A 21,669-nucleotide genomic window follows, 5' to 3' on the forward strand; every position below is an offset into this window, starting at 1 on the left:
TCAGAGGATCTGAGGACACTGGTTAGGAGGCTGTTCCTTGCCGGGGCGGGGAGCGGGGGGGAGCTGTGGAAGGACAGTGGTGTCCACAGTCCTAACTGTGGGAACTCGGTAGAGTTGCCAGATTTAACAAAATGTTTACAACAGCAATAACCAGCACCTCTCAACCTTGGGCATGTCGTGTATCTGCAACAAGCCTCAGTCACTTTATCTGTAAAGTAGGGACAATGAAATACCTACCTCATTAGTGTCCTGTATTAAAGACCAGCTGAAATCAGGTAAGAACAATAGACCAGGAGGGGACACATGTAGGAACTTAAGCCTAAAAGAGCTAAGTAATGAAAACAGGTGGGGGAACTTCACAAATGTGTTCAACTTTCTGGAACTCCGAGCATGCAAGGCACGGAGAATCTCTCTCCCAGGCTGGTATCAGAGGAGACACCAGCCCCCACCTATAGGTGAATTGGGTTTTACCTGGATTAAGATCTTTCAGAGATTGAGGGGGATGGGGGGAGCACAAGCCAAAAAAGAGGAGGGAGGTTAATAATGAACAATGTCGAACGTCTTTCTGCTGTCATCACAGTGCTTTGTATAAGCCAAAGTGCCACAGCAGTTACAATGTTGATACCTGGTGAGAGAAATATGTACCTTTAGCGGGAAAGAAATGTGTGGGACTTGAGTGTCACATAAAACCCCTGAAATTAGCTCTATTAAGTAAATTGTCACAAACTCAAAATAAGTTTAATTGTGTCATTTATCTAATTGCAGATGAAAATGCGGTTCTTTTTTTATGGATACAGGTGGCTTGCTTTCCAAAAAGGAAGCATCTTTTTTTTTTTTTCCTCCAGATAAGTTTTCCCTCAGTAAGAAGTTGACCATGTTGATGTTAAAAATATCGGCGGACCAGGACTACTGCATTCCTGGGATTTTTATTTCCCACTGTGTCATCATGCTCTGAGAGATAGAACTAATTTTTTAATGCAATGTTTCTTTCCATTAGGATCAAGTCTAAAATGTTTCAGGTTAGGCATATAAAATCCACTTGACTAAAAAACCAGTTAAGAGAAAGATCAAGCCCAATTTGCTAATACAAGATTTCTTATTTCTGAGTTAAAAAAAAAATCCTTGAGAGAACCATGTCAAAAATTAAAAATTGAAAGGAACACTGGCAGCCTCCCCGTGTGCCTAATTTGGCTTTGCTGAACAAATGATGAAATTGACATGAGAATTACATACAGGATTTGCTCAGCATCCTTATTTCTTTAATTCATTTCTCACTCCTGAAATATTGCCAACTTCACGTGCAGGAGGGAGCCGTGTCTATATCGACCATGGCGTCCTTGGACCAGGTGGAATTAGAAAAATGATGATTTTAGATTCTTGTTGTGAATGAGCTTTTGCAGTACAAGTAATTTGTCATAGAAACCCAATGTAATGAAGTCAGGATCAGGAAGGATCAGGATGCCCCTTTTGTTAACCAGTTTATAAACAAGTTATTTTTGCTCATCTCTAGCAAATAGAGTAATAAAACCCTTAAACAGGGGAGAGAAGGAGGTTTCACTGTAGTCCCCTCATTTTCTCTGATAAGACATTGCATTGCACATAGATCTCAGAATTCTCTGTCTTTAAGAAGATAGAAAAGGACAGTAGAGAGAGCCCCAGACAGTCAGGAGACCAAAGTTCAAATCCTGGCTTAGTCGGTCATCGGTTGTCTTGAGGTTGGGCTAGTCATTTCATGAGAGCGAGGCTCAAGGTCACAACCATCTGTACAAAGTCTGGACCAGATGACCTGTGAGCCCATCGTGACTGTGGCTTTGCCATTCTGATGTGTTACAGGAAAAAGGAGCCAAAAAGGTTTCTCTGAAAGGGGATTGAGGCAAATGGGGGAAGAATATCTAGATGAATATGCATCCCCAGTCTTCACTGGTGCTTGGAGTTGGGCTGACACTTGTCCTGCTATGAGCTGGAATGGTGTAGTGCTCAGGTGTTAGGTGTCATGCTCAAATTCGAGTCACACCTCTACCACTTACCAGCTACATGTTACTCCAGCTCTCTGAGCCTCAATGTCTTCATCTGCAAAATGGGAAATTAATAGACACAACTGATAAAATTGGTGCCTGGCACACACTAAGGGCTCAATTAAACATTAGTTACTATGGCTTTCGTTGTAATGACAAAATGACCCAAGACCCAGTAAAAAGTGACACATTTCTTGAGTGCCTCCTATGTGTCTGATACTGCCAGACTCCTGCCTCCTTTACATTGACAACACCCCCATAAGGTCTGTTTGATCACCCCTCTTCCCATAGTGACATAATTACAGTGTCTGAAAGTGCATATTTGGTTCTATAATCAGCTGCCCCACATACCAGTCCTCTCCATGCGGGCGACTTTCCCATACCGCCTCCAGTGTCTCATCTATAAAATGGGAATAATAATAGTAACTACTCTAGGCTTATTGCAAAGGGCAAATAAGATACTGCACGTAGAGTTCTTAACACAATGTTAGACCCGGAGCCCGTACTTTCCAAAAATGCTAACTTTTGATTCTAGCTAAGGAGAGTTGAAGCTCAGAGAGCTCAGTTCATTTGCACAAGATCATCCGCTTATGAGCAGTGGTGTGGGGATTTGAACCCTGGTAGGAATGGGTCTATTCTCTCAAAGACCCAGGATAGGGAGATGGTTCCTCCTTTCCCCTTTTCCTAAGGCACCCCCGGCTTTGCTGCCGGCTTCAGGCTGCTTGGCTGGAGGCTCCAGACTTCCATCAGAAGGCTCACTGGAAGCAGTCTGATGGGGTCTGCCCAGGAACTCAGGAAGGGAAATGAATCCAGATGTGCTTTTCCTCCTTCGCTGCAGCAGAGGGAAGCGACATTCCCCCGGAGTATGGCCAGTGCCCTAATCGCCACCTCCCTGACCCCCCTCCCCACTGCCTCTTGAGAAGCCTGTTTTTCACAGGAGAGTTCCCCCTCTTTGTTCCAGCACACATTGCACATCTACCAATCGATATAACATCTTCTCCTCTAAAACATTCATAATGTCTGCTTCCTATGATTCCGGTGGCCACATACCGCGTGCAGCCTGAACTGCCTTTCCTTTGTAGTAAGTAGTCTTGCGGACCGGCCCCCTCTTTAACACGGCTGCTGGTTGCTGTTCTTTAAAGAAAGACAAACATTGTTTGGGTTGTCAACACTGAATGACAAGCTTCGGAGGGAGAAGAGAGATGCGTTTGGTGTATGTGTGTGGATCGTGGGGATGTGTTTTACTATCACAAAAGCTCTTAAAATCCAAGACCATGATTTATTTGCTGAATAAAAACTACCGATATTATCATTCTCTAAAGGTACGTTGATCACATGGGTCCTTTCTTAGAGAAAGAAAGGCTTTTATTTTATCTCCTTCCTGGGAAAAATAGCAGCAGGAAAGGGGTAGTCTGGGTGGGAAATGATCCCGTGTGTGGCGAGTGGCTCCAGGCGTGTGTTTATCTGCCTGAGGATGAGCTGGCTCAGTGGACAATGGGATGCCTGGCCAGCACCGCCAGTCCTCCCGGGCACATTCCTGGAGACTCTGCACAAGGAAGACAGTGGCTGTGAGCATGTGTGTCTGTCTTACGGATCGATCTGCCTGGTGATGCCGAGAGCAAAGGGCCTTGTTAGAGGTCACCTGGGCACACCAGCCACCACACCCCGTGGTGTCCAGAGTCGCCTCCCACAGCACACCACCACGGCAGCGGGTGTGACTCCAGGGGTAGGAGCTAGACCAGCAGTGCAGGGGGTTGTGGGGGGACGTGCATCCTGAAGCTGCAAGGAGCCCCATTTGTTTCCTCCCAACAGAGGAATTGATTAATCTCCTACCACTTCCCACTTGCTATACTATCCTGAGCCTGTCATGAGAGTAGATTAATGCAGCGGTCCCTCCATGTGGATTCTTCTTGTCTCGAGAACACACTGCTCCCTGGTCTCAGAGCTGCCTCACGCAACTGTCACCTGCTCTCTCATGGCAGACATGTTCTCATGGCAGACATGCAGGAAGGGACATGTCGAAAGCCTCCGTGCTTTTGTGAGGGACTAGAATTAGGAAGGCAGAGACAAAATCCCTGTTTTAGTTAGCACCATGGCTGAAAGATGAGAGAGTACAGGTAGAAGTGTGAATGCAGGTGTATTTCCCCAAAGCCCCCCCCCTCTCATCTGCAGTGGTTCTGCCAGGACTCTGCTATCCTATCTGACTCATGCTTCCTCTTCCGTGGCCTTCCCCGGGCCATGAGCTTTGCAACCATTTTGGAAGCTGCAAGCTGGAAGTTGGATACAGGCAAGTAACTTTTCAGAGCATTCTTGGGAGATAGGTACACAAATCCCATTACTGGTAAAGGGATTTGTGGGCATAACTTCCCTGCAGTGCTTTGAAAATTCATTCCATTCAATGTATTGCAATACAGTTGGGGGGGGGGGGCGGCGCGGAGTGAGAGAAATCACTTCACCAAGGCGTGGTTTGAAAGGGATTTTTTTTTAACTCCTTTAGATTTACATTTTTTAAACTCCTTTAAGACTTAAGGCATTTCCGAGAATGTTATCCCACATTGGTTTTGTTTGTATCTCTTCTTTTAGGCAGAGGGTAATTTTGGCACTGAGAGCGTTCCTAAAAAGGATACCACCCCCTGCAGTGGACCCCCTCCTCTTTGAGGAGAAAGCACCTTGCTCTACCACATCCCCAAAGGCTGATAAGCAAACTGACCAAGGAAAAAGTCACCAAGCGTATTGATCGTTAGCCTGCCTGGCTGCAAACTGAGGCCGCCAAACAGACTTATTTTCTATTGACATTCGTGATTCCTCTAAGTTAAATAGCAAGCTGGTCGCTGACCAAGGACAGAGGTTTATTAGAAGACTAATGACTGCTTACAAAGGGAGGTGTCTATTGCTGAGTGAGCCCCGATAATATTTAGTAGGTAATTCTGTAGCCCACTGCCCTGTTCAGTCTTTGCTAAGGAGTGGTTCGCTTAGAGAATTCGGGGCCTAATTGGCCACCAGTGAAGACTCTGAGTAAGTCACTAGCAGGATAGTATAGGGGTTGGGAGCTCTGTCTCTGCAGCTACAAACGTCTGGGTGTAAATTCCAGATTTCCCAGTTACTGGCTGTGGGTCTTGAGCAAGTCACTCACCTGCCTGAGCTTCAGATTCCTTATCTGTAATGTAAATTACATTCTCACATCCCAGAGTGAGAATGGAAATAAATGGGCTTTCATCCTCTTTAGAATCTTCCAGAGCCAACTGATCTCACCCAAACATAAGGCAAAGCCTCTCCAGGGGTACCCAGTCCCCACCAGCCCCCTTGCCCGTCTCCCTGCACTCTCCTTTCCCACTGACCCCACTCCAACCTCAAACATGGTTCCCCAGATGTCAGCCTGAATCGCTTTCTCACTTCCTTCCGGCTTTGGCTCCAGGCCTTCCACCCTTGACCAGTCCACATCTAAACAGAAAAACGTGCAGTTACTCACCCCCATGCCCTGGCATCCCCCACCCTATTCATGCTCTGCTTTTCATTGGTATAAGTGTGGTTTCTATGTCTCCCACTAGAATGTAAGTTCCATGAGAGCAAGGAACTTTGTTAACTGCTTTATTCCCGGACCCTAGAACATACCCGATGCACAGTAGGTGCTCAAGAAACATTTGCCAAATGATAAGTAATGAATAAATGATGCAATTAACATAATTAGCCCAATCCCTGGCACATTGCCAAAATAAATGTTAATTGTCACCATCATCACTGAGCAGGCTCATTTGCATGTGTTAATTTTCACTACTGCTTGCAAAAGTGCCTTTGCAGATTGCCTGTGCAAGTTCAGGGTGAGCATTTGTGCCTCTGAGTCCTGATTATTCCACTGTGGTTCTCTCCTCTCAGCAGTGGCACTTTTGGAATTGGCTACACTTCCCACGGGAGTCCTGGCACTGTTGTATAAATTGGCTGCTGCGGGGTGGGGGGGATAGGGAGCCCCAGCCGACTTGGTCTCTGAAGGAGCTTTGCCATGGTCTCTAAGGCCCTTGTGAATCTGGCCACGCGCTGAGCCACAAGAATCAGCAGGCAAGGCTCCCTCCTCCTGTTTCCTGAGCCCTGCGTGGCCTCCAGGCTTCCATTTTCAAAGGGAAAGCCCAATCTCTCCCTCTGGTTATGTATCGACAAGCCTGATCTTTAAAGACACCCCCTGCTTCTGGAGGCCTACTCAGCAAACACGGAGCATCCGTGGCCCCCGTGTTTGCCCTCTTTGACAAGCAGGGGCTGAGCAGCTCTCTGGGAAGCTCTGTTGACATATTGATTGACTCTCTTGTCAGGTTGATCCTCTACCAGCCAATGAACATGGAAGGTTCTAAGTGGCACCCAGCAGGGCCCACACATACCCTAATTACTATTTCAGACAGCCCCCATTCCAAGCTGCCCCTTTTTGGGGCCTAACATCTCTGGTCCTGTGGTTGCTGGGGGATTCTGGTACCTGCAAGCAACCCTTCCCCCTGAATCTTCCCTTCTTCCCCCTTGGGGCATTTCTCCTAGAGCCCCTCTGGCACAAACACAGGCCACCTCGCTAAGGAAATACCACCCAAACTCCAAGTGGGTCTGTTTATTATTCTTGCTGAAATCTGGGATCTGTGTGTGGTCTGTCCACCCTGCCTTGGTTCACTTTCAACATTGATGAAAGTTCTCTCCACTGAGCCAGAGGGATACTTGCAGGGCTTGGCTGCCTCTCGTGTTTTTAGTGGCTGATTTCCCAGCTGCCACCTGGATTACACGAACTTCCACTTGGAGCTCTTCCCCGTTCCATCCTTGCTGACCCATGGAGCCCCATTGTTCCATCAGAGGTCTCTCTGGAGCAGCACCTGCCAAATCATGATAAATTGTGCGTTTTGGCTGTCAGTGGGGGTAAGTCCCCTGAGGGAGAGGACCTCCCAAACTCATTTCACTTCTGACCCTAGGATGGTCTGAACAGGACCTTTTGGGGAGGAGCAGCAAGAGCATTTGCGGGGAGCGAGAGGGGACCACCCCTCCGCATCCAAGAAGCCTCATTGGAGAAAACCTAAGTTGATGAGGCTGGAGTTCGCCCAAGATCTTGAGACTTTCTAACTCTGAATCTGAGAGTGGATCACAGCTGGATATTTAATGACATAATATTTAAAGAGCTATTTGTGTTGTTGCTGTTCATAGAAGCAAATGTAGTGACCCTAAGTAGGAAGCGGTCCTAGCTTTTCCTGGCTGGTTTTTAGAAAGGATCCTGACTGAATACATAAATAACTTGAAGGGAGGAATGCACAGATGCCCGTTGTGTAGAAATGGGAGGTCTGACTGGGCTTACAGTTCTGCTTTCTGAGGTTCAGCAGTCTGGAAGCAGGTGCTGCTCCTACGGATGGAGTGGTCAGAAGGTCTGTAGTAGCTAAATGCTGTGTCACAGTGCCCACGCCATTCACCTCACTTCGTCTCATCATGGAAACGTTTTATTGGCTCATACCATCGCAAGAAGACGGGCGAGGACAGCATAGTGAGATACTTTGAGAGAGAGAGACCACCTTCACACAACTTTTGTGACCGTATATTTTTATATGGTTCTGTATTATAATGAGTTATCATCATAATCTCTTACTGTGCCTCATTTATAGATTAAACTTTGTCATAGGTGTGTATATAGTGTTCAGTACTGTCCACGGTTGTAGGCATCCATGGGGGGTCTTGGCACATATGCCCCGTAGGTAAGTGGGGGCTGTGGTAAGTGAACGTCTCAGTCCGGGAGGTCTCAGCCATGCTGTTAGAACAAAGAACCCCGGACTCCGAGCGGCTTATGGCACTAACAGTTTATTTCTTCACTCCTGCTGTGTCTTCTCACGGGTCAGACACGGCTCAAGACTGAACCATCGCTGACCACGTGGCAGGGCAAAAAGGCAAACAAGTGTGTGTGCTGCCGGGTCACGTGGCCGCATCTGAATCCAACAAGAGGAGGAGGTGTATCCCCCCCATGAAAGGGTGCTGAATAGAGAAGACGGTCACTCAGCAATCACAGTGTGGTGATCGTTGAGTTTCAAGAGACAAGGTTTGGCGAGATCCCATTGCAAACTAGAATTTGTACCCAGATCACTGTGGAATACGAAGCAGATAACCCCTTCCCACTGTAATCTCCCTCTGATTCTGAAACCACCGGGGGATCAAACCTCATAGTCAACAGTCTCTTTGTCTGTGAAGTGGGGATAGGACAGTACCGTCCTGAATGTAAGCCGTTACGCTTGATGAAGATGACCTCTGCAGAGTGTCTCCTACACTGCGGGCCAGAGGCGGGGTTCGGGGATGGGCGGCCGGCCTTGACAGACCCTCCTCTGGGCAGACTTATCCTTATTGCTGCCAGCACTCTTGTACGCCACCCTTCACACCTCTGTGGGGTGGGTTTTGATTTGCGAGAGTACAATGTCCTGCAGTCCAACCCTTCGTATCTGCCCCCCAGGTGTCCTTATCTATCCTAATAAACATTTATGGAGTGCTTCCTAGATTCGAGACCCTCTGCTAGATCTCTGGAGGTAGATGCTCAACCTCTCCCAGGCCCTCAGCAGCCATTACTCCACCTGGAAAGGGAAACCTTTTCAGAAGGCAAAGGGAGAGATGGTTGGAGGGAATGGATTTCTCAGCCCCAGCCATAGAGCAAATCAGTAGCAGAATAAGAAACAGATTTCTCATTAGTCAGGAAACTCATTTACTTCACAGCTCCCCTGGGTCCTTATCCTAAGGACACTTTCGTCCATCCCCCTAGGCCAGAAAGATATTCCCATTTGCTTACTCAAGAGAGAAGAAGTAGCTGATCAAGAAAAAAAAAAAAAAAAAGTACAAACAAAAGCCTATTTCAGACTCCCTCCCAAAAAACAAAAGAAGGTGTTTATACCCCTGATATAATTCTCACTTATTTACTTAACGTTCAACTCAACAACAGAAAATATGCCCAAACTTGAGTTTCATTTTTGTTGCCTCGCTTCTGCTGGGACGACAGAGCTTACACTCCGCAGATCTGGCTTTTCCCCTTTTCCCATCTCCCTCTCACTTTCTTATTTTTCTTTTCACTTCTGGGAGCTGTCTGAGCAGTTACTTGTAAACTCCGACCCTCACCCTTCTCATCCCTTCTCTAGTCTTCTTGTTCTCAGAATACTTTTTTAAAAATTTTTTAAATAAAGAGATGCTATGGAATCCAAAACAAAAAGGGAAGGGTGAGCATCCCCAGAAACAAAGAAAACACGGTTTCATGAATGCTCTCTTTCCATGCAGCAAGATAAGGGTTTTATCTGCTTGCTGTCCTCTCAAAGCTGATGGTCGCGGCATGTTCCGGGGTATTAGAAGAGGGCAACAACTCTGAAAAGAGATCTCACACTCATGGGGCATCGGGGAGGCTGCCGTTCTTGCCTAACAGAACCCCGCTTCCTTCCGTAGATGCGAAAATCCGGGCTTTGGTAGGTGGGAGTCCCAGCTGCACCAGCACCTGTCCGCATCTGTCTTAAAACACAGGGAGACACTCTTCCCCCTCCCCCCGCCGTGAAAGATCCACCCCTCCACATTGGCAGCAGGCTAGCTCCAGGCAAGCCCCAAGAACCCAAGAACAACATTAAAAAAGGAATCCTTCTAAAATAGCTAATTCCTTGGCTTCCTTCACCTGGTAATTACAAATCAGAAGCTATCGTTATCTTGAAGCAGCCATGATTAGTTCTCATTTCCTGACCTCTGTACAGTTTTCACTGAACAGAGAAATATGTCACTATTTGAGGCAACGGAATCCGGTCTCTTCAAGTGAGTGACCTACATATAACGGATAAACTGCAGGAGAAAATTAGGTGTTACCTTGACAGAAACTGTACAGTAAATGTCACTTATTCTTATTAGTATTTATCATCTCAAAGAGTTGCCTTGCACTTCAAAGTAATGTATGGGGAGGGGGGGCGGATGTGGTTCTGCTATGGGGAAGTATGTAAGAAAAAAGCAGACATACACCCAGGGACTACTTGGCACCTTAATCTGCGACCATCAATCTGAGCTGTATTGTTTGAAGATAGGTTTTTAACCTTAATAGAATGCAGCCTGACTTTAAGTGGTGGGAGGCATGCAGAATTAATTGCTGTGTGAACAATTTCCTAAGCATTGTTAATTGCGTTTCCTGTGGTTAATTGTTTCTCCCATCCCGCATCATACTCAGAACCTTTCCCTGTCAACAGCCCTTTCTCTCCTGCAGTCCCGGAACCGTAGCCACAGCATCAACCTGTGTCCGATTGAAATGCCAGACAGACAGAGTGCTGCCCCCAGTTATTGTTTGAATAGGCAGGATGCAGGGGAATGAACTCCTTATTTATTTGCAAATGAAGCATGTCTTAGATAGGGACTTTGAAAGAATATAGGTGTTTGGGATTTGCCTTTCTCTCCCAGCCATTGTCCTGACGACAACTCACCTAGAACCATGGAGATAGGGGGGATTGAGCTTGCTAAACCCCCAGGGAAGTGGGGAGCTGGCACAGGGTGACGAGGAAGACCAGAAGGTTGGAAGGAAGTTTGTGTTTGGAGGTGTACTGTGCACGGGGAAGTAAAGCAAGACAGACAGGCTTGCCTCCTTAGCACAGCGCCTTTGTGCTCTGGCTCATTCTGTCCAGTAGTGTGGCGGTGTGGGCGCAGGGTGTGAGAGAGAAGAAAGTATAATAGTAATATTTTCTGGAAAGGGCCCTGTTCTACCACCACCCCCCAAGCTTTTCCCACAATGGGCTGAAAGGGATGCACTTAGCAGGAAAAGCGGTTGGAAAGCTTGGAATGGAAAGGTGAGCTTTCTGGTGGGTCTGACACAACCTGCTGCATTGCTAACCCAGGGTAGCTACAGTCACACCCGCAGACAGGTCCCATTTGGCTAGTCCCATTTTGAAACCGATTTATGTTTTGAGTAGTTTGGGTGAAGCTATCCTTGCCAATGCCCCCGGACCACCAGTCTATCAACAACCACGTCTACACTGTGGGGGAGGCTGGACATGATGGAGCAGAATCCTTGACAGTGACTCCACAAAGGGACATTTCCCCCTCCTTGGTAGCACCATTCAGACGGTCTGAACTAGGATTTCTCTTACCTCCTCCGCCACCTTCCGGATCCTCTCCCCCAAGGCGATGAACAGAAGCCCAGGGAGAGGAGCCACTACTTGCTTTCTGTACTTAGCTAATCCCCATGGCCCAGGGCAAGCCGGTTTTGAACTGCAGCTTCCTTCAATGGCAATCACTTGGCAAAGGCACCTGGCCCACCCCCTTGACATTTGCATTGCTGAATTATCTATTCATATTTTCATTACTTTGTCTCTCCTGCAGCAATGCATCTGCTCGGACTCAATTGGCAACTGCAGCCGGCCGACGGGCACACCTTTAACAATGGGATAAGGACCGGCTTACCAGGAAACGATGATGTGGCAACAATGCCATCTGGAGGCAAAGGTGAGGTTACAGCGGCTGCTTGCCCTCTTGAGGTCACAGGAAAATTCAGAGCTCCCGCCAATGGGTTCAGGTTTTCTAATCCAAATCTTGGAAGGTACGCGAAGGGGAAAAGAAACCGGGGGTGGCGGGTGGAGGACAAAATAGTCCCTTTTTGCCCCTGTTCAAAGCTGTTTGCTGTTCCTGTCTGTTAGCTGTGTTTGGCTGGAGTCACTGAGTTGGCACGGTGCCTTCTCTGTGCCATGTGCATACCTGTGCTATCTGGAGCGACTTGAAAGCCTCCCAAGGCCTGGGCAGAAGCAGCAGCAGCAGCAGCAGCAGCAGCAGGAGAAAGTCCTGCCTAATCACGAAAGGCGAGAGCAGCAGGCAGCACACGCCACTAGACCAGAGCCCACTCCCCAGAGGAGAGCTGCAGCCTCCCCAGGGAGGAAGCGCTGCCTGGCATGAAAGAGATTCTAAGCTGTTCCGCTTTGGGAGAGAATAGAAAAGAGTTTTGACAACTGGGGAACAAAGCTCCTCTTCTCAGAACAGTAAAGGGGGCCATGGAAATGTTTATTGAAGCAATTAAGCAACTGTATTCTTGCAGGGAAAAAAATAGGTGCTAACAAGGTGCTAAGAAGGAAGAGAGAAACAGGACTGCGGGGAGGCAGGGAGGCGGGGAGGCGGGGAGGCAGGGAAGTGGGGCAGTTAATAAAACCACAGCAGCCTCCAGGCACCCGGTGGGCTGTGCTTGATTCTGGATGGAAATCACCAACATGTGAGGTGGTACGGAAGGGCTTCTCCAAACACAGACGCTTCCACTCTGCCTCTTAGCACATCTGGGCAGTTGGCCCCCACATTTCTGAAAATACCCCACAGAGGTATTTCAGAGACAGGAAAGGAAGGAACGTTTACTGGACCCCTGGTGTGTGCCAAGCTTAGCATTTCCTGCCTTCAGCAGCTTTAACGGGAGGGAATCATCTCAGGGAAACTGAGGCCCAGGATGTTTTAGAAACTTACTCCAAATCAAACATGTAGGCAGGGACGAATTTAAACTCAAGTCTGTGCCTTGTGCATCTTTGGGCAAGATGTCGGCGTTTTCCTTAGCACAGTCATTTAACACAGAGAAGTTTCTAGCCCCCAGAGGTGTTCGTGAGTCATCCTGAAATGCTCCTGGTGCTTCAATTATTCTCCCCAGAGTTGTCCTAATGGTTTTGAGTGTGACTTTTTTGTCTTTTTATCTAATCTTTAAGAATCACTTTACTCATCTATCCTAATCATAATACTAAATTACCTTTAAGTAAGCATGAAAAAGTTTTATCTGAGGATGAAATTCTATGCCTTCCTTTATCAGGTAACTATAACTAGACCTAAAGATGGAGAGTGTATTTTGCCTTAATGGGCCATGTTCTGCCTTAACTGACCGAAAAGCCTGGAGCCTCCTATGTGCCTGTTGGCCTCCTATGTGCTGTCCATTCTGCTCTAGTACTTGACACCATCCGCAACTCCCATTTCCTTTATGACAGTGGTCCTCCACGGGGCGTTTCGGACCCCAGGGGACACTGGGCAAGTGACTGAAGACTTCTTTGGTTGTCCCAATTAGAGGAGGTGAAAGTGGCGTTTAGCAGGGAGAGGCTGAGCTGCAGTTCAACATCCCACGTGCACAGGATGGCCCCTACAGCGAAGAGCGATCCTGCCCAAGAGGTCCACAGTGCTGCTCTTTGAGAAACACAGCTTTAGAGGGTCTCTGCTTTGTTTGATCCATGAACACCCTTTAATCTGCAAGTCAGCAGCGCCCTGTCCTTTGAGAAAAATGCAGGACACACATTTGAAAGTGAATGTGCATATTGGCTCTTCAGGCCCAGGGATGTATTTCATACATGTCTATATTCTGAAGTTACACACAAATGCTTTTTAAATAGCATCCCTTACCAAAGAGAGTCGCTGATAGGCATTAACTTCCGTAAATTAAGGTCAGCCGCTCTGAGCATTCGTGATTAAACTGTGTTTCCAATGGCCACCCCCACTTGAGCCCCACACCAGCAAGATGGTAGATTCCTGCGGAGAACAAGTCCTAACTAAGAGTACTGTGTCTCTGAATTAACAAATGAAGAAACACTTTCCATGGTGTCTTTGGAAAAGACCACAATTTTCCCCTCTGATGCAACGTGCTCTCGAAAATGTTGTGTAAGTCATATGACATCGCCAGTTCTTTTCCAAATGAGTTAAGAGGCAGAGAAGTGGTGGCCAAATTGTTGTCCAATGAATTTTGTCAATAGGATTCTTATGAAAAAGTGTGAGAATTTAAAATTGCTTAAACTTGAAAGAAAACTGGGAACATCTCCTTTCTGAACACCAAAATAGTACTCTTCCTAAGACTGAAGATAGCAGATCTCTTAAGCTGCTGCAAAGTTTGGTTCAAAAAAATAACTAGAAAGATTTTCGTTTTCTCACACTCCCCCTACATCTTTTTTAAAAAGTGACCTCAGGTTTTCGTTTCTTTACGCAGGGACCTCCCTCCTCCCCACTCCCCAATTCTATACATTTAGATAACCTGAATCAATTCCAATCGACTAGTTTTCCAGTGTTTCAAAGAGACAATCAAGATATATTGGCAATAAGTTAATTAAATAACACCCCCTCCATTTTTTTGTGGTATACGATAATCCTTCACTCCGATAATGTTTTAATCAAGATACACCACACATTGCCAGGGAGGTTAATGTTATTAAGCAATTACTGGGTAACTATCCAGCAGAAGCAAATTAAAATGTAAGCAAAACAAGGGTATGTGAGTTCCAGCTAAGATGGCACATCGATAGAGATTTCATTACTTGGTCTTTAGGAGCGTTTACATTGCTCAGATTTAGAAAGGAGCCTAATAGACAAGGCAGCCTACACACTCTGATATGTTAGTGGAAACAAAGCACTTGATTAATTAGTTAGGAGAGTATGTTCTTTGGGCTTTGTCTTCCCTTTTCCATTTGTTGTTGTTCTTCGTTTGTTTTTTTCTCCATTCTCTCTTTCAATTAAACCTTCACGTGGTTGTTTTGGTGGTTGGGTTTCACCTCAAGAAAAGGGAGCCCACAGACTGCCAGAATTACTCACCATCTCGAGTGTATTTCTATGTTAAAAGGAATGAACTCATACATCTTCATTACAAGAGCACAGAGCACTTTTTCTATAGATCTGGGATTAGATAAGCCTTGAGAACGAACATTCAATACAGTGTTCTGACCTGGTCAGATAACATAAGGGAATCCGGTTTGATTGGCTAGGCCCAGAGGCAAAGACTACAAGAGCTTTTAAAGGGCATATCCTATGTAGCCAATTTGTGTGCTGATCTTAAGAAAGAATGAACTCCCAAGTAGAATTTCATGGATCAAAACCCATCACTCATTTTAAATTCAAGGTGTCCTCTATATCAGGGGTCAGCAAATAACATCTCGGGGACCAAATCAGGCCAGCCATGTATTTTTGCAAATAAAGTTTTATTGGAGCACAACCATGTTCATGCATTGCCTATGGCTGCTTTTGCACTACAGCAATGGAGCGGAGTAGATGCAACAGAGATGAGATGGCCCACTAAAGCCTAAAGTCTTTGTTATCTGACCCACTGTGCAAGTTTGCCTGCTGCTCTGTCTCATTTGCAAACCCATTTCTATTTTCCTTGGACTGTACCAGAACAACAAATTACAGGAGATGAGGCAGAAGAGGCCAAACTCCCAATATATCAGCCTTTCCTTCTTGACCCAGTGATGACATATTTTTGGTAACATTCCATCGACAGATCCTCTGTAATAGAAGACTCTAGAGTTGGTCCAGCTGGTTGCAGCTGCCAGCTCCAGCACTCAGCTGCATGCACGCAAGCAGGTCACGTGTCCTCCCTCAGCCACCGGTTCCTCATCTGTAAAACGTACCTCTCCCCCTCTTGGCATCCAGTATAAGTGAGACGATGCTTGTAAAACACAGTGTGTGGTTATCAGGGGCTTAATAAGAGATTCGTGAATATTAGTTGTCACTGACATCAGCATGCCATCTCTCAGTTGCTCCATTTAACAAGCATCCCCGGGCTGCCACTTCTTATGAGGTGTCGTGTTTTCCAAAGGTGAAGGCTGCCTTCAGAATGTCAAGATACACCGTCGTTTCACTTCATCTTTTTCTTCCCTTTCTAAGAATTAGAACAAACCCAGATGTGAAGACTTGCTCCCAAACATTTGCTTGATGAGGTCAGTGGGAAGCAAGACTTCCCATTCAAAAGGGCCAATGTGCAAAACAAGCTGGCCCGTCCCCCACAGCATTATTGTCTCGCTGCAGCTCGTGTTCCATCACTGCCAGCCTGTCTGTTTTAAGCCCCACCATTCTCGGTTTATAACTCAGCTGTAAACATTTATTTGTGCCTGGAGCACATTTCTTTCCTACCCTTTGAAAAAAAAAAAAATCAGAATTTCCAGATGGTATGCAAGTTGGAAAAAAATGGCAAAGACTGTTATTCTGTTTAGAAACATGTTTTTCTACACTTGCCCTTTCAGCAAAAACTTCATAATGATTTTTACTAGTTGGCTTAATGCATGGTACTAGGAGCCAGATTAGCAGGGAGGTTGGTAATTCTTCCTCTGGCTCTTGTCAGGCTCTCAATGAACACAGCCCATGGTTTCAAAATGATCACTTCCCTACATGGGGCTTTTTCAAAGTCAGTGAAGTTCCCAGAAGGGCAAGGGGTGGTTATGTTTGAGCCAACCAGCACAATACTGCACGTCTCCTGGCAAATAAACCAATAGCCCACACACTAGTGCAACAATTCCCCTCATTTTGGAAGCCATCTTACACTCCCTTTATTATAGATGAGTATTGCTTAAGCGCCTCATCTTGGTCATTTCGGCTTCTCATTGTGACCCGCGACCCCCTTCTAAGTTGTATAGTTTCTGTTGAACATGACATCCCTGTGGCTTGACACGTATACTAATAGCCAGATAATCAATTTCCCTCCCTAGTGCATTAGTCCTCACTTTAGTTGGCACGTTTCTCTTTCAGAGTTGACCTGTACACCCACAGGGGGCTCTCTGCTGTGTGCTTGGATGCACACCTCTTTGCGTGTCTTGTACTTACCCCAGCATCTGAAAAGCAGTGAGCGTAGTGGTTAGATACGTGGGTTTTGGAAATAGTCGGATGTGGCTTCCCATCTCGGCCCCACCATGTAAGAGCTGTGTGACCTTAGGCAAGTCACTGTATCTCCATGGTCCTCTAATCTGAAACTGGAAAAATCCTAAGGTATTAGGAGCAGTAACCATTCAGCAAATTGTAGCTGCCATAAATAACACTAATAAACTGAACTACAAGTGAATGCGGAATCATGTTCAACCGAGTGGTCAGATATATAAATGACTGTTAACCCCCTTAGTGGCAAAGAGTTGGCCATTTTTATCAAAGGTGACAAATTGGGATTTCAAAAGATGTAGAGGCCACATGTAGTCCCAAGTGCTGAAGGATTTTATAAAAATCATTATTGCTGTGCGATGTTGTGAACACATCACGGGAGCAGTGAAAGCTCAGGATAGAAATCTATTCCTGAAGAACAGGCAGCCAGAAGCAGGGTGAAGGCTGACGAGCTGCCGATGACTCAGACGAGCTCTAGTGTGAGGCAATGAATCTAATGTCCTTAGGAGAATCTTTTTGCCTATCTCTTGGTTAAACAGAACCCTCAGATGGTTGTCCTGATTCCCAAATAAATGGAAACGAGGTGTAATGACTGAAGCAATATTCTGAATTCGACTTTATTTGCAATAGATAAAACTATGTGAGGCAGAATAATCTGTAAGGCAGATTTATGCCGAGGTGCCTCTGGAGCTCGGTTAAGTTTAGGAAGTATTAATATGAGGCTTCATTTCCCTGGTATGACTATGAGTCCATTCCCGTTATCACTTGTTTGGGGAATAGTCTCGCTGTTTCCATAAATGAATTATGGCAACATTTTCTGAAATGATTAGCTCCTAATGTGGCTACGGAAGGCTGTCGTTTTGCTCGACATCAGTCTTATTTAACTGGTTGGAATTTTAGGTACATGTTTCTGAAATAGGCAATAGCTTCACATTTACATGAGCAATCTTCTGTGGAGTTATAGAGGTAGCCTAGCCTGCAAAATTGATCATTAGAGTGTTCCCTCAAAAATCCCAGAAATCTCATCTTGAAGCTTGAGATAAACCAGCCAGGACCATCATGGAGCACCTGCTTCTTAGGGCCAAATGATCACCATGTCCCCATTTTGTCCAGCTCCTAGGTAGGGAGCAAAGTCTGTCAGGGAAGCCACAGTTCAGGGAGATAGAGGCGGGACTCTGTGCTGCTTGCCAGGACGCCATGCTCAGTCCCTACCCAGAACCCAAGGGTGGGGGCCAAACTTTTGGTTGGTGATTGCGGAATGGCTGTTTAAATCTTCTTCTCCTGATGCCACCAGTCCCAGCCCACACAGGGTCCAGATGACCTTGCCCTGTTGTCTGGACAAAGGATCATGGGAGTACAACATACATCCCAACTCTTGATGTTGACCAAAAATTATCTAGTGCTATATAGTAGATGCTTGACAAGTGTTTGTTGCATGAAGTATGAATGAATGACGTACCCAGCATCGCTCGGGACATTCATTCATTATTATTAAATAAAGAAAATCCAGCAGCTTTCGCTGAGGCAGGCTGCACAGAATTGTCCGTCTGAGAAGCATCTAGAGTATTACGTCAACATCTGGAATTTGGAGCCCATGAACTTAGGACTTTGTTTTCTCTTTCCTTAGCAGCTTCCTTCATGTGACAGGTCCCTCCCTGTCTGTAGACACACTGATTGCTCATTGAGTACTGATGTCAGCTGCCCTGGAAAGTGACTTCCTGTTTCACTGAGTCCTATCCCACCCTTTGGCCCTTTTTTAGTTCATTGTGCCTATATGAGGGAAGAGTCTATTTTAATTAGACCATCACAAATTTATACTCCAAATCTGCAGTAAATAGCTACGGCTGTGTGTAGGCAGCACAAGACCTGGGTAGAAAGATGTGGATTACCATAAACTGGGTACTGCCTATGTTACCCAAGATAATCTTCAGAAGCAACCCCATTATACAGATGAGTAGGAAAACCCAGAGAGGGACAGTGGTTAGCCCAAAGTCACACAGCTAGTAGTTGTCTGAGCTGAGATTCAAAGCCAGGGCTGACAAAACTCCACTGTGCAACAGGCCTCCTGAGGTCTCAGGTCTTCTCAGTAAGGGCATCCGCACCCAGGGAGGGCAGGGAAGATAGAAACCTTAATTACTTCTTTCCTTGTTGCCGGTCTCTCAATGACACACTGTTAGGAATTAGCCAACTTTGTGGTCCTAGAATAGCTAGCAGTGCCAGGGGGAGCCCAGGTTCAGATCCTCCTTGGTGGGACTGGGAGCCTGGCTCAGGGTCCCGGCCTCTTTGACCTTCAAGAGCAGCACAGACCTTCTGTCCTGGACACCAGCCCAGGGACTTGCCCTCCCGGGACAGAGTCTGGAGATGGTTCCCCACACGGGCTCCAGCAGGTTACAAAAGCCACCATTCCTTTTTATCTCCTTTGAGGCAATGCTTGCATCACATATTTTTTCCTTTTTGTTCTTTTTAAAATTACAGAAGTTCTGCACATTCATTTTAAAGATTTGTTAAGTATATAGAAAAAGCTTTTTTCCGTTGGCTATAAAGAATGTCAGTGTAACAGCTGGCAAATCTGAATCAGATCTATAAATTAGAAATAGCTTTGTATCAATGTTAATTTTCTGTTTTTGAGAACTATACGGTGGTTATGAGAAAGAATATCATTATTTTTAGGAAAAACGTATAGAAATATTAGGAGGTAAAAGAACAGTCTTCTGTAATTTAGTCTCAAGATTTCAAAAAAAATAGAATCGTAGAACAAATGTGTACTGAATTTATGGAATCTGGGTGAATGATATGCAAGACTTCCTTGTACAGTTTTTTTTTAATTTTTCTATAAACCTGAAATTATTTCAAAAATGAAGATTTTATATATGTGTGTGTATATGTATATGTATTTGTGGGCAGCAGTGAAAACTCCATTTTGCAAAAGCATAATTCAGTTGCGTATCTAGAGAATTCAGTTTGAAAGTAGTCACTGGGGCGCCTGGGTGGCTCAGGGGGTTAAAGCCTCTGCTTTCGGCTCAGGTCGTGATCCCGGCGTCCTGGGATCGAGCCCCACATCGGGCTCTCTGCTCAGTGGGGAACCTGCTTCCTCTCTCTCTCTCTCTCTCTACCTATGATCTCTCTCTGTCAAATAAATAAATAAAATCTTAAAAAAAAAAAAAAAAAAAAAAAAAAAAAAAAAAAAAAAAAAAAGAAAGTAGTCACTAACCTTTAACAATAACGTGACTTATGTTAAATGAATTGAATTTATTCAAAGTGAAATCTGATAGTCCTGCTCCTTCCCATGGGCAAAACACACACACACACACACACACACACTTATACCCTTTGTAGCATGTACCCAGAGATGCCCCCCACCCCTCAGTCTGTAGAACACAGTAGACTCCAGTAGAATGCCCCTTAAGATATCTGTGGGTCCCAACTACTCTTGTGTAGTTAAGGACACTGAAACCTGAGAGCTAGATGGGCCTCGAACTTAGTGGTTGCTTAGTAGCAAGGAGGAGAGTTCGTTCAACCCAAGAGTTCATTTACACCGCTGTTCCTTTCCGCAAAAGGTCCAGTGTCTTTAAATATCAGGATTAGGACCCATGGCTTTTGGTTTTTAATCTAAAGACCTTTCCACTATATTCTAGCTCCCCTGGTTTGCGTACTGATTTATAAGGGTTCACACAAAAGATAAATTAAGAGTTTACTCATGATTTTTGAAAAGGATCCATAGGCAGGGTTCCTTTAAATAGTAAATTTCCTCATAAAGCTTTCGAGCTTTTTTCTTTTCTTTTCTTTTCTTTTCTTTTCTTTTCTTTTCTTTTCTTTGTGTGTGTGGGGGGAGTCAATTTACACGCAATTTTTCAAAGCAAATCTTCCTTAAGGCTCCCGTTTTACCTAGCAGTTGCAGGCATTATGTTAAGACGCCCCATCCGATGGGCAAGTGAAACTTGATTCAGTTCAACAAGCATTTATAAATCACCCATGGTTTGCCAGGTGCAAACTCCAGAGAACCCAAAGATGCATTTGTAGCTCTGCCTGATCTCAGGGAGTACAGTGTCTAACATGAGGGACTTAGGAAGGCAAGCAAGATCCATTAGAGGACCGAACAGCAGGTGCTAGACCCTATAGTACAGCTAAGTGTAGATGCTATGAACACTGAGAAAAGGAGCCTATTTGTCTGATGGTAGAAGTGAAGATGGGGTGAAAAGAAAAAGAGGGCATCAGTGTGAAGGTGTGGCTGAGCAGGACCTTAATTTCAGTGCTACTCAATAAAGCAGGTTTATCAATAAAGTAAACTAGTTGATAAAGTGGCCATACCAGCTCCTGGAAAGTCCCACCAAAAATCAGTAGTGGGAATAGATCCGGACCACCAATTTTACACGCTTTCCCATAATTAAGTCTATGTCAGAAGAATTCGACTCTCTCTCTCGATTGATGGGGACACAGATACATAAACATGTATATATACACATATGCGTGTATACATACATGTAGATCACATATCCATGCAATGTTTCTTTCTTTTAGAAAATCCTTTACTCAACAAAGAAAGCCATGTGCTTTCCCTCCTAGTTTTTCCTTTTTTAAGTTAATTAAACAGGACTAACTAGCATTTATTTTGCTATTATTATGTGCTAGGCCCTGAACAAGCCCTCCTTTGTGTAATCCCATTTGTTGCTCCCACACTATAAGACATTGACTATTATCATTTCCATTTTACCAAAAAAAAAAAAAAAAAAAGGAGGTCCAGAGAGGTTAAGCAAATTGCTAGAGGTCACACAGCAAGGAAGAACCAGAGACAGAATTTTAACCCAGCCCTGTCTGGCTGCAGGATGGGACTTTAGAGGATAGGATGTGAAGGAGGGGAGCCTATGAAACCCTAGGAGGAGGTGTAAATACTGAAAAGGCAGCCTGTCCTCACTGCTGGCTGCAGCTCATTCCGAAGGCAATGTCCTGAAGTTGGGTCTAATGAAAGAATGGGGACCCCACTACTATATGAGCCAGACCCCTGAGGCTCGGTGTCTGAATTTCTCCAGAGCAACTGCTCTCTGACAGCTGGCTCCCTTGCGAATCTCCTGCATCCTCATTT

The 21,669-nt window shown here is 45.5% G+C and overlaps 1 protein-coding gene and 1 long non-coding RNA gene across 19 annotated transcripts in view; one reads left to right on the forward strand and one right to left on the reverse strand.

Annotated features, from left to right (window-relative positions):
• Nucleotides 1–21,669, forward strand: part of TENM2 (teneurin transmembrane protein 2) — a 1,216,596-nt gene that overhangs the window by 990,756 nt on the left and 204,171 nt on the right. For all 18 annotated transcript variants that reach the window (XM_032851741.1, XM_032851742.1, XM_032851743.1 and 15 more), the window contains one exon: nt 11,334–11,456. In XM_032851741.1, the coding sequence (XP_032707632.1) occupies nt 11,334–11,456 (123 nt within the window). The remainder of the gene's footprint in view (nt 1–11,333; nt 11,457–21,669) is intronic.
• On the reverse strand, nt 10,546–11,758 carry LOC116864285. The gene is made up of 3 exons (XR_004381985.1): nt 11,706–11,758; nt 11,415–11,542; nt 10,546–10,631 (listed from the first exon to the last, which is right to left on the reverse strand). It is a non-coding gene; the product is annotated as an uncharacterized LOC116864285 (long non-coding RNA).

Source organism: Lontra canadensis, unplaced genomic scaffold, assembly GCF_010015895.1.
Source record: "Lontra canadensis isolate GAN:19392208 unplaced genomic scaffold, GSC_riverotter_1.0 scaffold5, whole genome shotgun sequence".
Classification (NCBI taxonomy): Eukaryota; Metazoa; Chordata; class Mammalia; order Carnivora; family Mustelidae; genus Lontra; species Lontra canadensis.